The 17,779-nt window shown below is 42.6% G+C and overlaps 1 protein-coding gene across 1 annotated transcript; it reads right to left on the bottom strand.

The window, feature by feature from the left end:
* Positions 1-1,681: 1,681 nt before the first annotated feature.
* On the bottom strand, positions 1,682-17,206 carry LOC129855473 (GDP-L-fucose synthase-like). The gene is made up of 10 exons (XM_055923182.1): positions 17,076-17,206; positions 8,141-8,301; positions 7,890-8,004; positions 7,437-7,565; positions 7,274-7,347; positions 5,179-5,312; positions 4,499-4,630; positions 4,307-4,386; positions 4,049-4,148; positions 1,682-3,840 (listed from the first exon to the last, which is right to left on the bottom strand). The coding sequence occupies exons 2-10, from the start codon at positions 8,299-8,301 to the stop codon at positions 3,785-3,787; spliced, it is 981 nt and encodes a 326-aa protein (XP_055779157.1). The 5' UTR covers positions 17,076-17,206; the 3' UTR covers positions 1,682-3,784.
* Between the last annotated feature and the right edge of the window lie 573 nt (positions 17,207-17,779).

Below are 17,779 nucleotides of genomic sequence, written 5' to 3'. Positions count from 1 at the left end.
TCATGTGATCATCCTCCCAGGAGAACCAGTAAGTAGTCATGTGATCATCCTCCCAGGAGGACCAGTAAGTAGTCATGTGATCATCCTCCCAGGAGGACCAGTAAGTAGTCATGTGATCATCCTCCCAGGAGGACCAGTAAGTAGTCATGTGATCATCCTCCCAGGAGGACCAGTAAGTAGTCATGTGATCATCCTCCCAGGAGGACCAGTAAGTAGTCATGTGATCATCCTCCCAGGAGGACTAGTAAGTACCTGGGATATTTTCCTACTCTTATTTTTCTTTTAACCAATTTAGTTACCATGGTTTCTCTGTTACCGTCTCTAAAGCAATGACCAGTTATCATGAGTATTACCCGTATGTCTGTGTGGATGAAAGCACTTGCCTGTGACATCCTGTATAGGAGAATACTCGCCTCTGTCTGGCTGCAAATGTGAAAGTACTGTGGTAAAGCTGTGGTCTCAAGCTTTATTACAGTACTAAACAAAGTTACAATATTCTTCCAAGGATTATAGAGGCAGGATTGTTTTCCCTCTGTGTGTACAGTATGCATGATAGACCAGTCTCTTTGCTAAGGTTGTTGGCATATGAGTTATGGATAGGACTAGGGAGAAAATTCTAACATTCACTGAAGTTGAATTTTCCCTTAGTCATGTATTGATGTCAATGGGAGACTAAATTAAATTGGTCTTAAGTAGCAGTTAAGATTTGCCCATAAAGCACTAAATTGCTCTAATAAGGTACTCTTGACTTGACTAAAGGTTTGGACCATGAGGTTGGGAAGATTTTTCTTCCTTCTCTGAACTATTTTGATACTTTGAGTTTGAACGTCACCTATACAAATGTTTTTGCCTGAAAAGCATATTATTTCAATAATGCAAAGTTAGAAATGATTATACTATGTGCCCTTGTCATCTGGGAAGAGCAGGACACTGCATACCACATTCAATTAGTAAATGATACATCTTAAAGGAAAGTACGTGAAAGGAAAGTTCAATGACACGCTTTGACTATATTAGTTGACTAGGGGATGGCTTCCCATACACAGATTAAGCCTAGTCCTGGACTATGGAGATTCTAAATTGAGTTTTCCTTTAGTCCAAGACTAGCCTTAATCTGTGTCTGGGAAACTGGGCTCGAGAATCCATTATTAATCCAACTTGAAATTATGCCACATTCACATGCCATCAGAAACTGGGAACCTTCGTGTTGAAATGAATGTACATTATTTATGTAGAGCTTCATATTGGCTCATTCTGAAACTTCCCAAGTCGGAAACTCAGGATCATCGTTCTATGCGTTAGCAAGTTGGAAAATTCACAAATGAATACTCCCCTGGTAGGTCACTCCCAAGTATTTTTGTAAGTTTATGGGGACACTAAACACCAAAAACAGGTCTCAGAGCATTGAAATGATGCATTGCAACAGATTTAGCTAAGAATTTAAAATCTATACACCACTGATCAACCAGACAGGTGTTCCACATGCCTTACCTCACCCCACATGGTGTAGAATGAAGTTTCCCTGGTCTGGGGTGAATTTCCCCCACTAATGATTAAGGTTAGGATTGGGGTAGGGTAAGTTGATCCTAGAGAACATCACCCAGGAGCCACAACACTGCTTCACTGTTCTGCACCAAGGCAAGACTGAAAGTAGTTGTACAATGACACCCAGACTTTGTGGTTAAAATAAACATTCTTGATTTATTCTCAGCCCGCCACCAATATACATACTGCACCCTTTAAAACAATGTTTTTTTGTAAAGAAAGATATAAAATAACCTCTCAAACCACCTAGTATTCTACACTGGACAAATAAACACATGTAAAGTGTTGGTCCCATGTTTCATGAGATGAAATAAAAGATCCCAGAAATGTTCCATACGCACAAAAAGCTTTTCGCTCAAATCTTGTGCACATATTTGTTTACATCCGTTAGTGGGCATTTTTCTTGGCCAAGATAATCCTTCCACCTTACAGGTGTGGCATAACAGGAAGCTGATTAAACAGCATGCTCATTACACAGGTGTACCTTGTGCTGTTGACATATGGCCAATCAAATGTGCGGTTGTCACACCACAATGCCACAGATGTCTCAAGTTGAGGGAGAGTGCAATAAGCATGCTGACTGCAGGAATGTCCACCAGAGCTGTTGCCAAATCATTTAAAGTTAATTTCTCTACCATAAGCTGCCTCAAACGTTGTTTTAGAGAATTTGTCAGTATGTCCAACCAGCCTCCCGACCGCAGACCACATATGGAGTCGTGCGGGCGAGTGGTTTGCTGATGTCAACGGAGTGCCCGATGGTGGCAGTGGGGTTTTGGTGTGGGCATGCATAAGCTATGGACAATGAACACAATTGCATTTTATCTATGGCAATTTGAATACACAGAGATACTGTGACGAGATCCATTTTTTTATTTTTATTAAGGTATCTGTTTTCCCAGTCATGTAAAAGCCATAGATAAGGACCTAATGAACATATTTCAATTGACTGATTTCCTTATATGAACTAACTCAGTAAAATCTTCGAAATTGTTGTATAGTGAACAAAAATATAAAACTCAACATGCATCAGATGATACAGTAGACAAATTGAGAGTAGTGTGAACAGCCCACTCTGAACAGAATTCACCAGAGCCTTCCTATTGTGGTTTATTTTTGGACAATTCTATTCCTATGGTGTAGGCCTGATCATAGCGAGGGGGACAGGGGAGATGAGACAGTGGAGTCCATCTGGTCACTCTAGACATCATTTGATAGGATGCATCCCAAATGGTACCCTACTCCCTACATTGTGCCATAGGGCTCTGGTCCACAGTAGTGGGAATATTATATTGGGAATATGATGCAGTTTGGGACTCATCCAAAGTGGTTTAGACAGAACGTTCAGACAAGGCCAAACTTCACATAAGGAATTTCAGCGACATGATCAGGACCACATTTCATCTTCTGTAATTTATTGGCGTTCGCACAAATGTAATGTGCATGCCGACACCTACATTTAACATGATAATCATTCCACAATACTGAGAGATAAACTCAGACACTACAAGCTACACTGTCAATTCCCCTCACTCCAGCACGAGCCCACATCAATCTGACAAGATGGCAGTTAACGTTCCTCATGTGAGGTCTGACGAGTACATTCTTCAGTTCTAGAACCTTCAGCTCCTGAAGGTTTGACTCAACGACCTCCTCTTCCTGCTCCTGTCTTCCTGGGACTGGTTGCTTGACAGCCAGTCAGATCAAGTATAGATAACTGCATACTTGAAGTGTGACTGAATAGTGGGAGTTTCAAAAGAAGTGAGTGGATCAACAGCGATGGATGTAACATCAGGGGGGGATTTTACTAAACTAACATATGGAATTGTTTTAAGACGGTCATACCGTGAATTATTTTAGGTATTTGATTTAGAATTGTAGGACCCCTGTAGGTATCACCAATTTTTGGGGGGAGGTAAAATATTGAATTTGGCTTTTACTACTATAACCCATAGCAACACACTCACATTGATTACAATTTTGGACAGGTACCTAACATTACATTTAGAATGTAACCTACCCAACCCTGGTGGTAGGTTAGGAAAAGGGTTAGCTAAAATGCTACACTTGTCAACAATCAACTGGTTGTGCAGCCCAATCTGCCATGCAAAACGGTCGAGAGTGGCAACAAATTGCCCAATTAGCTGATTCGCTTTCCATACACCCGCTCTGTTGATCCTCCCACTTTCAGACACACTCCATGTATGCAGTTACCCGTGACTCAATCAGATTGAAGGAATATTCACTTGCGGGCGTTGTCGTAATTGGCCACGAACCAATCACACGTCTGCTTCAAGGCTGTGACAGAGGGAAAAACAACAAGGAGAATCAGCAATTGCGAACGTTAATAAAAAGATGGCCGAATACAGATACATTGTTTTAGCACAACAGTTTTTGAACTACGGTGTGCAACATGGTTCAATGTGCAAATAAAATAATGTTTTAAAATCGTCCCAATCTATTTTTTTTTTTTTTCTCTAATTGCCGGCGTTGGAGAAGTAGGTACCTTGTTTGAAGGGGGTAAAGGTGAAGTTGGGGTGGTGCCGCAGCAGCTTGGCATTGCTGGCAGTCTTCTTGAACTGACCGTCCGCTTTGGTAGTGTCATACTGGAGGTCATGAGTTAGGGAATCAAACACACACGGATACCACTGCCACTACTACTGGCAGGTTGTGCGTGTGGATAGTGAGAGAATGAGTACAAGAGAGAGGGAGTGTGGTGTGTGTTAGCGCTGTAATCTGGCCATACAGCCAGGTGAAAGGATACAGTCACTTGACCTTTGAATCCCAGCGCCTCGACGACGGCCTCAGCTGCCTCCTTGATGGACACCTCATCCTCCTCGCCAACTAAAATACAAAGCGAGAGAGGGCGACAACACTTAATCCTGAAAATCATTTTTTGCTTAATGTGTGTGTTTATGCATGTGTGTGTGTGTGTGTGTGTGTGCGCAAGGCTCACCAGACAGTATAATGGGGTCCACCTCATGGTACTCTCTCAGCACCCAGAGGAAGAGATGAGCCAGATCCAATGAGTAGATGAACTGCCTTCTGGGAGTTCCTGAGCCCCACACCACCAACGGACTGCCCTCCTCTAACACACGGATGAGTAAAGGCTTGTTAGAAGAAATATAATTTCCCGTGGGCAGATTCTGCGTGTAGACAGAGAGAATCTACCAGGGATGTGTGAGATCCGAGCAGCATTAGTTCAGTTATTTTTAAGAATTCTCTCACTGGTTAATTGGACGTATTAAGACTGGGCGAAGGTGGTGCTAAAACTGCTTTGCCTCGAGTGCTTCGTGCATGTGCCCACACGGATCAGAAAAGAGGTTCTTTGGCTAAGAGCTTCCTTTCGTGAGGGTGGAGACGTCGTTTTTGGCAGAACTATGAATTTCTAACACTATGAACACAGAGTTAATCCCGCAGCTGACCAAGTTCTGCGAATCTGGATTAACAGAGATTAGATGTAGGGAGGTATACTGTAAAGGTTTTATACATTTAATAAATGTTATACACATTCAGAGCTATAAACCGAATTGCAGTATACAGACCCCAAAAAGAGAGCAGGCTACAGTTGGCTGGAGAATAAAGAAATAGATATCGTTATAGCTCTTAGTGAGTGTTGTGTAGTTGTTATCTTACTCTGAGCAATGTAGGCTTTGTGTATGAGACCTGGCAGTACATGGCCATCCTCAATGTTGAAGTTATCATGAGGACCAAACACATTTGTTGGTATCACTGCTGTGTAGCACCGCCCATGCTTCTGGTGATACGCCCTGCAACACACACACACACACACATAACCCATGAACACACACACAGAGCCATATACACTACATGGTCAAAAGTATTTGGACACCTGCCCATCCAAAATCATGGGCATTAAAATGTGGTTGGTCCCCCTTTGCTGCCACAACAGTATCCACTCTTCTGGGAAGGATTTCCACTAGATGTTGGAACATTGCTGCAGGGACTTGCTTCCATTCAGCCACAAGAGCATTAATGAGGTCAGGCACTGATATTAGACGATTAGGCCTGGCTTGCAGTCAGTGTTCCAATTCATCCCAAAGGTGTAGATGGGGTTGAGGTCAGGGCTCTGTGCCGGCCAGTCAAGTTCTTACACACCAATCTCCACAAACCATTTCTGTATGTACCTCGCTTTGTGAACGGGGGCATTGTCATGCTGAAACAGGAAACACAAAATCTTATAGAATGTCATTGTATGCTGTAGCGTTAAGATTTCCCTTCACTGAATTTAAGGGGCCTAGCCCGACACATGAAAAACAGCCCCAGACCATTATTCCTCCTCCACCAAGCTTTAAAGTTGGCAAAATGCATTGGAGCAGGTAGGATTCTCCTGGCATCCGCCAAACCCAGATTCATCCGTCGGACTGCCAGATGGTGAAGCGGGATTCAACACTCCAGAGAAAACGTTTCCTCGACTCCAGAGTCCAATGGCAGCATGCTTAACACCACTCCAGTCAACGCTTGGCATTGTGCATGGTGACGCTACGCGCTTCAGCACTCGGCAGTCCCGTTCTGAGAGCTTGTGGCCAACCTCATGGCGGCTGACAAGTTGTTGATCCTGTACGTTTCCACTTCACAATAACAGCACTTACAGTTGACCGAGGTAGCTCTAGCAGGGAAGAAACTTGATGAACTGACTTGTTGGAAAGGTGGCATCCTATGAAAGCGCCATGTTGAAAAGGCACTGAGCTCTTCAGTACGGTGCATTCTACTGTCAACGTTTATGGAGATTGCAAGGCTGTGAGCGCGATTTTCTACAATGAGTGTGGCTGAAATAGTCTAATTCAATTTGAATGGGGAGGGTCCACATACTTTTGGCCATACTACGCACTTGGTTTGAGGAGTTTAACTCGGGATAACCGGTACCACTGAATTGGCTCACCATTTAGCCAGGTACATTTCTATGGCAACGAATCCTTCAGAACTAACATTGATAAAATCAAAAACACTCGGCATGAACTAAAAAAATGAAGACGGCACTTCATCAAGCCTAATTCCACACCATAGCCTGCTAAATTTGCAAGATAACTCTTGGATTGATGTTTCAGCATTATCCCAACGAAGAGTTCCGCATTTGACGAGCCACGTGCGACAAGCACGCAGTTACATGCCTGCTAGCTTTAGCAGGACAAGCTATATCCATGGTCGTTGTACAGATGCAGCCAGAGCTGGAACACGAAGGTAACTGAAGCTGGCTAGCTTTAGAAAAACGTGAGTAGATCTAGCTTGAAATCGTAGTATACCCTTCTAGTCTCCCTTGTAATAAAGGTTAAAGACATGCTCCGGGACTTTGGCGACTACTAAGTATTTTTTAAAACCTCCCGCTTTGGGCTGGATGTGTCAATGTGTAGTTCATACACGCATAATCTATGAGCAGAATTACTGTCTTACCTCAATTAGCCACGACATCCCTAGTTTGAAAGCAACTTTTTTTCTGGAAGCTGAGCCATTTCCCCCAATTTGTTTTACTGTGGGCCAGCTCCCTTGCAATTCGAGTTCCAGCCAATCAGCTTTAGCCCCTTGCCATTTGAGTGACAGCTAGGAAGATGCACACAGCAGAGCGAGATAAAATCGCAATGACGTGGTGCACATATCGGCACATATGCGGCATAGTACGCACATTTCGGGGACCACTTTTGTCTCGTGAGCGCTAGTTTCATAACTGTCTAAAAAGTACCTGAGAATCGCTTTAAATAAAACAAGAACACACCTATTGTGGACATCGATCATTCTCTTAGCGTAGGCGTAACCATAGTTAGACTCATGAGGAGGGCCGTTGTGGATCTGGAAAAAAAGAAATAAGAGATAGTCAACTCCCATCATGTCTACTACCATCATGTCTACAACACACACACACACACACAAGCCGTTACCATGGTCTCATCAATGGGGTAGGTGGTCTTGTCAGGGAAGATGCAGGTGGAGAGACAAGAGACCACCCTGACAGCGTCTACCTCGTGTGCTGCCTGAAGAACGTTGTCATTGATGTAGATATTGTTCCTCTGGAGAACATGGATGGATGAATACATTGGTAAATAAACATGATCAAAATCACACATGGATGGATAAGTTTGAGTCCCCATTGGCACCCTATTCACGATATACTGTAGTGTACTACTTCTGACCAGGGCCTATAGTTAGTGATTAGGGTGCCAATGGGGATGTGTCAACTTGCACAATCCCCATCATGGATTTTTAGACATAGGATTTGTAAAAGTTTCCACCTTTATAAAAGTAATGTGAGAAAATTGTGCAAGTGCACACTTCGGGAACAGTGTGGAGAATCGGGATGCAGCACGTTTCATCACAACTCCTGAACCACTTACCCAGAAGTCTAGGTTGGCCCTCATGTTCTTGAAGAGCCCTCCCACCATGGCTGCCAGGTGGATGATGTGGGTGGGCTGGTGCTTCTGAAACACTGCCCGTGTCTCACCCATGTCCCTGAGGGAGCACACACAAGTTATCTTGACTTTTCAAAGACACAGGAACTCAGAGGCTGGGCTACAAAGCCACCAAGAGCAAGGACTGAGGCAGGCGAGGGAATGTTGGGTCAGGTGTGTGTGTGTGTAGTTCTCACATGAGGTTTGCGTCCTTAGACGAGAGGAAGATCCACTCCTCTCCCTCCCTGGCCCCTCCCTCTTCTTTGACCACATGTTCTATGGCCCTGCCCACCAGACCAGTTCCCCCAGTCACCAACACGCGCATAGGACCATTTTGATCCACTGTACGATCTCCCATCTGCGCACGCACACACAGAGAGAGAAATGGAGGGAGGAGAGCGGGAAAGAGAAACAGTGAATTGCTTACAATCTGTAGATCAGTGAAGTTCAAGATAACCTACAGTTGAAGTCGAAAGTTTACATACACCTTAGCCGAATACATTTAAACTCAGTTCCACAATTCCTGACATTTAATCCTAGTAAAGATTCCCTGTCTTAGGTCAGTTAGGATCACCACTTTATTTTAAGAAAGTGAAGTGTCAGAATAATAGTAGAGAAGGATTTATTTCATCACATTCCCAGTGGGTCAGACGTTTACATACTCTCAATTAGTATTTAGTAGCATTGCCTTTAAATTGTTTAACTTGGGTCAAATGTTTTGGGTAGCCTTCCACAAGCTTCCCACAATAAGTTGGGTGAATTTTGGCCCATTCCTCCTGACAGAGCTGGTGTAACTGAGTCAGGTTTGTAGGCCTCCTTGCTCGCACACGCTTTTTCAGTTCTGCCCACAAATTTTCTACAGGATTGAGGTCAGGGCTTTGTGATGGCCTCTCCAATACCTTGACTTTGTTGTCCTTAAGCCATTTTGCCACAACTTTGGAAGTATGCTTGGGGTCATTGTCCATTTGGAAGAACCAAGCTTTAACTTCCTGACTGATGTCTTGAGATGTTGCTTCAATATATCCACATAATTTTCCTACCTCATGATGCCATCTATTGTGTGAAGTGCACGAGTCCCTCCTGCAGCAGCGCACCCCCACAACATGATGCTGCCACCCTGTGCTTCACGGTTGGGATGGTGTTCTTTGGCTTGCGAGCCTCCCCCTTTTTCCTCCAAACATAACGATGGTCATTATGGCCAAACAGTTCTAATTTTGTTTCATCAGACCAGAGGACATTTCTCCAAAGAGCACGATCTTTGTCCCCATGTGCAGTTGCAAACTGTAGTCTGGCTTTTTTTAATGGTGTTTCTGGAGCAGTGGCTTCTTCCTTGCTGAGCGGCCTTTCAGGTTGTCGATATAGGACTCATTTTTACTGTGGCTATAGATACTTTTGTACACGTTTCCTCCAGCATCTTCACAAGGTCATTTGCTGTTGTTCTGGGATTGATTTGCACTTTTCGCACCAAAGTACGTTCATCTCTAGGAGACAGAACGCGTCTCCTTCCTAAGCGGTATGACGGCTGCGTGGTCCCATGGTGTTTATACTTGCGTACTATTGTTTGTACAGATGAACGTGTGTGGAGGTCTACAATTTTTTTTCTGAGGTCTTGGTTGATTTCTTTTGATTTTCCCATGATGTCAAGTATGGCACAGAGTTTGAAGGTAGGCCTTGAAATATAGCCACAGGTACACCTCCAGTTGACTCAAATGTCATTGCTTTAGAAGCTTCTGATAGGCTAATTGACAATTTTCTGGAATTTTCCAAGCTGTTTGAAGGCACAGTCAACTTAATGTACAGTCGTGGCCAAAAGTTTAGAGAATTACACAAATATTAATTTTCAAAGTCTTCTGCCTCAGTTTGTATGATGGCAATTTGCATATACTCCAGAATGTTATGAAGAGTGATCAGATGAATTGCAAAGTCCCTCTTTCCCATGCAAATGAAGAAGGCTTCAGGGCGCCCAAGAAGGACCATCTCCTAAAGTTGATTCAGCTGCGGGATCGGGGCACCACCAGTACCAGAGCTTGCTCAGGAATGGCAGCAGGCAGGTGTAAGTGCATCTGCATGCACAGTGAGGCGAAGACTTGGAGGATGGCCTGGTGTCAAGAAGGGCAGCAAAGAAGCCACTTCTCTCCATGAAAAACATCAGGGACAGACTGATATTCTACAAAAGGTACAGGGATTGGACTGCTGAGGAATGTGTTAAAGTCATTTTCTCTGATGAATCCCCTTTCGGATTGTTTGGGGCATCCGGAAAAAAGATTGTCTGGAGAAGACAAGGTGAGCGCTACCATCAGTCCTGTGTCATGCCAACAGTAAAGCATCCTGAGACCATTCATGTGTGGGGTTGCTTCTCAGCCAAGGGAGTGGGCTCACTCACAATTTTGCCTAAGAACACAGCCATGAATAAAGAATGGTATCAACACATCCTCTGAGAGCAATTTCTCCCAACCATCCAGGAAAAGTTTGGTGATGAACAATGCCTTTTCCAGCATGATGGAGCACCTTTCCATAAGGCAAAAGTGATAACTAAGTGGCTCAGGGAACAAAACATCAATATTTTGGGACCATGGCCAGGAAACTCCCCAGACCTTAATCCCATTGAGAACTTGGTCAATCCTCAAGAGGCGGGTGGACAAACAAAAATTGACAGCATGCCAGGGCGGATTGCAGGTCTTGAAAAACACTGCACATATTGACTCTGCATCACTTCATATAATTGTCAATAAAAGCCTTTGACACGTATGAAATGCTTGTAATTATACTTCAGTATTCCATAGTAACATCTGACAAAAATATCTAAAGACACTGAAGCAGCAAACTTTGTGGAGATTAATATTTGTGTCATTCTCAAAACTTCTGACCCCACTGGAATTGTGATAGTGAATTATAAGTGAAAGAATCTGTCTGTAAACAATTGTTGGAAAAATGACTTGTGTCATGCACAAAATACATGTCCTAACCGAAAACTATAGTTTGTTAACAAGAAATGTGTGGAAAGGTTGAAAAAACGAGTTAATGACTCCAACCTAAGTGTATGTATGTAAACTACTGACTTCAACTGTACTTTGGAAGAAGGCTACAAAGTTACTTCATACAAATGGCAGGGAAATGACTTATCCCAAATTGATTGAGGAATTTAGTGAAATAGGAATCAAGAATCAATTAAACAAGAGTTACTAAAAGACTAATCTCCTCCAACAGCCAGCTCATTCTTTCTGTCAAGCCTGGGGACGAGGTTACACACAGTATAGAAAAACAAACATGAACTCAAGGTGCAATATAATGTAGTTTGTCCAAGGGTGGGTGTGTGATACATACGCCTACACTTACAGGTTCCGGGACACGTAGCGAGACGCAATGACGCATTGTCCCAGCATTTTGAAATGACAGATTAAATTCCTTTTGTAACCAAGAAAGAATCAAAGAGGGAGTGGACTAAACTTGTTAGTCTGTTTTCCTACTAGCCTGAGTGCCAGTCTGTTTGTGCTATCACAACTCCCTGTCACTCATTGTCATGTTTGGCTTGACTGCAATAGAATACACAACAGTATTTATATAGATCCGGGTAGATTTGAACTAGGTTGAATATAGGGTATTAACCTAGGCTTTTTACAGGATGAGGTAGAGGATGTAACATAAGGATGTCATTTCAAGAGCAAACAAACCACAAATGTAAAATGATATCTGATAAGATTTAGCCTAAGTGGAAAGTACACCATGTCCTTTTTATCTTGTCTCTAGATCTCAGATCCTATTCGAGTTTCAGGAATTAGCCAATAGTCTACAATGCAATGAAGGAAAGAGGAAGCAGACAACACTTGACAATGGGTTCTGTTTCTCAATGCTTGTTGGATTGGACTTTCCCAAAGGAAAGAACTAAATGGGGCTTTACGACTGTGCCTCAAAATTGTATACATGTATATGGGTCAATGACATGTACATTTCAAATGAAATATTTTCCAAAATCAACAGCTAGCCTAATATACATTTTATGTATACTGTAAACTCAGCATTCAACAATTTCAAAATATTTTGAGTTACAGCTCACAAGGACATCATTCAATAGAGTGAAATAAATTAGGCCCTAATCTATGGATTTCACGGCTGGGAATACAGATATGCATCTGTTGGTCAAAAATACAGTACCTTAATAAAATAAAAGTAGGGGTGTGGATGAGGAAGCCAGTCTATCTTGTGTGACCACTATTTGCCACATCATGCTGTTGATTATGGCCTATGGGATGTTGTCCCACTCTTCTTCAATGGCTATGAGAAATTGCTGAATATTGGCGGGAACTGTAACACGCTGTTGTACGCGTCGATCCAGAGCATCCCAAACATGCTCAACGGGTGACATTTCTGGTGAGTATGCAGGCCATGGAAGAACTGGGACATGTTCAGCTTCCAGGAATTGTGTACAGATTCTTGCGACATGTGGCCGTGCAGTATTAGGCTGAAACATGAGGTGATGGCGGCAGATGAATGGCACGACAACGGGCCTCAGGATCTCGTCACGGTATCTCTGTGCATTCAAATTGCCATCGATAAAATGCAATTGTGTTTTTTGTCCGTAGCTTATGCCTGTCCATACCTTAATAACCATGCGGAACCCTGTTCACAACGTTGACATCAGCAAACCGCTCGCCCACACAACTCCATACTAGGGCTTGGCGGTATACCGTATTTTACGGTATACCGGTATTGAGGCATGGACCGGTTTGAGTTTTTTTACTTTACCTTCCATAACTGTACTTGAATGTTTTTTTTTATTTTTAAATGCGATACACCGTGTATAACGGCAATCTTTTAAATAGTTTACTCCACTTCTGGAGTGCCCTCTCCATGCAGATTTCCACACAGATCTAGCCCCGCCCTCTGCCACTCAAGGAGCGCATCTGCTGTTGCTGGACCACGAGACACTTGCTTTCAGTCGGTCAATGCAGCACAAGCAACAACGTTGATGACGATGCAGTTTTCAGTTGGCTCCTTAATAGAAACCCCCGACAGTCAATTAGACAACGATGAATTCTACCAATCTCTTACAGTCAACCCTACAGAGGACCTAAAAACTGAATTGAAAGGGCTCCTCACAGAAAGGAGAATGAAAATACATTTGAACTCATTGTCTGAAATGTAGCCAATGGCAGCTCACATATGGCTTAATTTTATCTTCTTCCATAATTCCACAAGAATGTTGAAACCCCCCCCCCCAGGCAGACCAGTCATTAGTGGTAATAAAAGTCTGACAGTTCCCATCTCTAAGTACATTGATTACTTTATAATCAATGTACTTTATTTCACTCCCAGTCCATCTTCAAGATACCACAGATGTATTGAACAAAATTATGGAATTTAACAATATAGGTACAGCTTCCTTTTTAGTCGCCATGGATGTGGAGTCTCTATACACCACCATTGGACATGAACAAGGATTGGCAGCTATGCACCATTTCTTGAGTACCCGGCCTGAGACGAATGCCTCCCGCAGAATTCATTGTCTCACTGACTGAACGGACTCTCAATAATAACATCTTTGTCTTTCAGGACCATATTTTTTAAACAAGTCAAAGGACGTGCCATGGGAGCTTGCTACAGCCTTTTCTACGCTGGTTTGTACGTAGGTAAATTGGAAAATGACTATGTATCCTTCTAAAAAAAACACACAAAAAATAGTTATTTGACCAGATTATAAGGTGGGGACACTATATTGATGATGTGTGCCTGTTCTGGTATGGCTCAGGATAACTTACTTCCTTCCTTAACAGCATTAATCATATCAAACTAAGTATGGAGTACAGCAAGGATAATCCTTTTTTGGACCTTGACATCAGTAAAAATGACCACGGTTGTTTGTACACATCAATCTTTAGGAAGCCTACAGATGGGAATACCATTCTGAGGGCAGATATTTTCTTTTAGCCTTTTGGAGTGGAAGCTATTCCATATGGCCAATTCCACAGAGTCCGCGGTATTTGCGATCAGGAAACAGACTACAGTGTCAAATCTGCTGAATTGCTTCTTGAAATCGTGGCTACAGAGCTCAGTTCCTGAAAGATGCAGGTATAAGGGCTGGACGACTTGACAGAGAGAACTTGTTGCGAAGGGGAGTGCCTCATGATGCACCAGAGAGTGTACTTTGTTACAAAATACAGCACTGAAGCAGAGAACATTAAAAATTATTTTAAAGAATTGGGGAATCATCCAAAGTGATACACTACTACGTAAAGTGTTCCCAGAGCCACCAGTCAAAAGGTTTTAGAGATGTCCTACCCTAAAATACAGATTAGTCCACAGCCATCTTCCTGCTGACTCAAAAACTTGGCTAGACCACAAACCCAGGGGCTCTTTTAAATGACTCGCTCAATATGGAAGTGGTCAGATGACTTGGATGCTACACTACACGACTGTTTTGCTACCACAGACTGGAATATGTTCCGGGATTCATCCAATGGCATTGAGGAATACACCACCTCAGTCATCTGCTTCATCAATAAGTGATAAGTGAGTGTACGTACATATACCGAACCAGAAGCCATGGATTACAGGCAACATCCGCATCGAGCTAAAGGCTAGAGCTGCCGCTTTCAAGGAGCGGGAGACTAATCCGTACACTTATAAGAAATCCTGCTTTGCCCTCAGACGAATCATCAAACTATCATGGTCCAAACATACCAAGACAGTCGTGAAGAGGGCACGACAAAACCTTTTCCCCCTCAGAAGACAAAGGTTTTGGCATGGGTCCCCGGATCCTCAAAAGGTTCTTCAGCTGCACCATCAAGAGCATCCTGATCGGTTGCATCACCGCCTGGTATGGCAACTGCTCAGCATCTGACCGTAAGGCGCTACAGAGGGTAGTGCGAACGGCCCAGTACATCACTGGGCCAAGCTTCCTGCCATCCAGGACCTATATAATAGGCAGCGTCAGAGGAAAGCCCATAAAATTGTCAGAGTTCTCTCTGCTACCGCACGGCAAGCGATACCGGAGCGCCAAGTCTAGGACCAAAATGCTCCTCAACAGCTTCTACTCCCAAGTCATTAGACTGCTGAACAATTCATAAAAATCACCACCGGATTTACATTGACCCCCTTGTACACTGCTGCTACTCGCTGTTTGTTACCTATGTATAGTCACTTCACCCCCACCTACATGTACAGATTACCTCAACTAACATGTACCCCTGCACACTGACTCTGTACCGGTGCCCCCTGTATATAGCCTCATTATTGTTATTCTGTTACTTTTTATTTTAGCCTACTTGGTAAATATTTTCTTCTTCTTGAACTGCACTGTTGGTTAATGGCTTGTAAGTAAGCATTTCATAGTAAAGTCTACACTTGTTGTATTCGGCTCATGTGGCAAATAAAGTTTGCATTTCAAATCAATCAGTGCAACCATTTATTGCACAGAAAAAGTATTTTGTTGACACAGCTTCTAAAATGGAGTATCAAGTCAAGCATTTAATCAACTGCAAAACCACACGTCATCTACAGATTGGAATGTCCATAGTGCAAGGTGCTCTACATTGGACGGACAAAGAGACGCTTGATCCAATCAAACCTGATTTGAAGAGGGAGTGGTTACATAATACAACATGTAACTTTTGGGTGTCAGGGGAAATGTATGGAGTAAAAAGTACATTATTTTCTTTAGAAATGTAGAGAAGTAAAAGTTGTCAAAAATACAAATAGTAAAGTACAGATACCCCAAAAAGCTACTTAAGTAGTACTTTCAAGTATTTTTACTTAAGTACATTACACCAATATTATTTTCTAACTATAGAATAATTATATTTACATGACTCCAACTGTTCACCCAAGTGTTTTGCACTAGATCGTAAGTAAAATCTCAACCTATGGTTATTGTTTTCCCATATCATGGAGCCCTACGCTACAGTGTGGAAATGATCTCAAATGAGTGCAGGAAATGCAGAAATTGATAAAATGCTGAAAATTGTTTTATACTCTTCAATTCAACCAAAAACAATCAGAATGGATTAAGACCCATTGAAATCACTTAGAATGTTGCCACCCTAGGGTCACACACTCCTCAATATATATTTAGAACTTTTATTATTAAAAAACAAATACCGTTAAAAAAAAATAATAATACAGAAATATTATATTTTGGCCATATCACCCAGTCCTACTCCGTCTGCAGTTGTGAGGCCGGTTGGACGTACTGCCAAATTCTCTGAAAAAATGTTGGAGGCAGCTTATGGTAACCAAATTAACCTTTAATTTTCTGGCAACAGCTCTAGTGGACTTTCCTGGTCAGAATGCCAATTGCACACTCACTCAAAACTTGAGACATCTGTGGCATTGTGTTATGTGACAAAACTGCACATTTTAGAATGGCCTTTTATTGTCCAAAGCACAAGGGGCACCTGTGTAATGATCATGCTGTTTAATCAGCTTCTTGATATACCACAACGGTCAGGTGGATGGATTATCTTGGCAAAGGAGAAATGCTCACTAACAGGGATGTAAACACATTTGTGCAAAACATTTGAGAGAAATAAGCTTTTTGTGCGTATGGAACATTTCTGGAATCTTTTATTTCAGCTCATGAAAAATGGGATGGACACTTTCCATGTTGCGTTGATATTTTTGTTCAGTATAGCGAAGTGTCTCTAAAATACCCTACGGGAAAAAAATGAATGGTGGAAAAACTATTCCGATTGATACTATTTCCCTGTTTGACAGCTGGGTTTTATGGGGATTATGACACCTCAACTGTGGTGCTCTATTACCCCTTTAAACAGAACGTGTAAGGTCCTTGGACTAACAAGGAGTGAGCTACGGTCTTTTAGTCCAGTATTGGGCTAGGAGGTCCCAAGGATTCTGTATAGCATGGACCATAGAGGAACATCATGTTATAGTTAGCTAGCCTTCGCAATTTAAGAGAAAATGTTATCTAGCTATAACTTTTTCTGAGCGGGTTGAACTGAACCAATGTTACCGTCTTGTGTGTCAGCAAGAGAATGCTTAGCTAGCTAACATAGTTAGCTAGTCACGAACAGCTTTCGAAGGAAAATCAATCAAATGTGAATTTTACATAGCAACCTTTGTAATCGAAACTACAATTATTACTGCTAGCTACAGTTACATAAAACGTGTTTTACTTACCAGTTACTCCAGAGCTTGATTCTTCTTCTAGCTATGAAGTTAGATGCTTCTATTAAATGGGATTGTGATTCTGAACAGTCAACCCTCCACCAGTCTCAAGGGAGGACGTGGTTCTTCTTCTTCGATGAGGTTTAAGGGATGTGGGCATCTGTTAGATGTTGTATTACCGCCACCTAGTAGACTGGAGTACAACTCTCTTATACTTTGCTTGATTAAATAAATAAACAAATTTGCGCGATCGGTTTTCTATCGCTCATTTGCACGTCACGTCAATGATATCATGTCACCGTGTGGGACTGTGGGTCAATTAACCTTGTCGGAGTGGCGCCCTGATTCTAGGTTGTGAGCCAGGCGGCTACTTACTGCATGGGGTGGTGTCAAATCAAGTTTATTTTATATAGCCCTTCCTACATCCGCTAATATCTCGAAGTGCTGTACAGAAACCCAGCCTAAAACCCCAAACAGCAAGCAATGCAGGTGTAGAAGCACGGTGGCTAGGGAAAACTCCCTAGAAAGGCCAAAGCCTAGGAAGAAACCTAAAGAGGAACCAGGCTATGAGGGGTGGCCAGTCCTCTTCTGGCTGTGCCGGGTGGATATTATAACAGAACATGGCCAAGATGTTCAAATGTTCATAAATGACCAGCATGGTCAAATAATAATCAGGAGTAAATCAGGAAATCAGGAGTCTCCCACTCAGAAGTACG

The sequence above is a fragment of the Salvelinus fontinalis genome, chromosome 5 (genome assembly GCF_029448725.1).
Source record: "Salvelinus fontinalis isolate EN_2023a chromosome 5, ASM2944872v1, whole genome shotgun sequence".
Taxonomy (NCBI): Eukaryota; Metazoa; Chordata; class Actinopteri; order Salmoniformes; family Salmonidae; genus Salvelinus; species Salvelinus fontinalis.
Note: the sequence above shows the minus strand (reverse complement) of the source record. Positions and strands in the feature narration are given on the sequence as shown.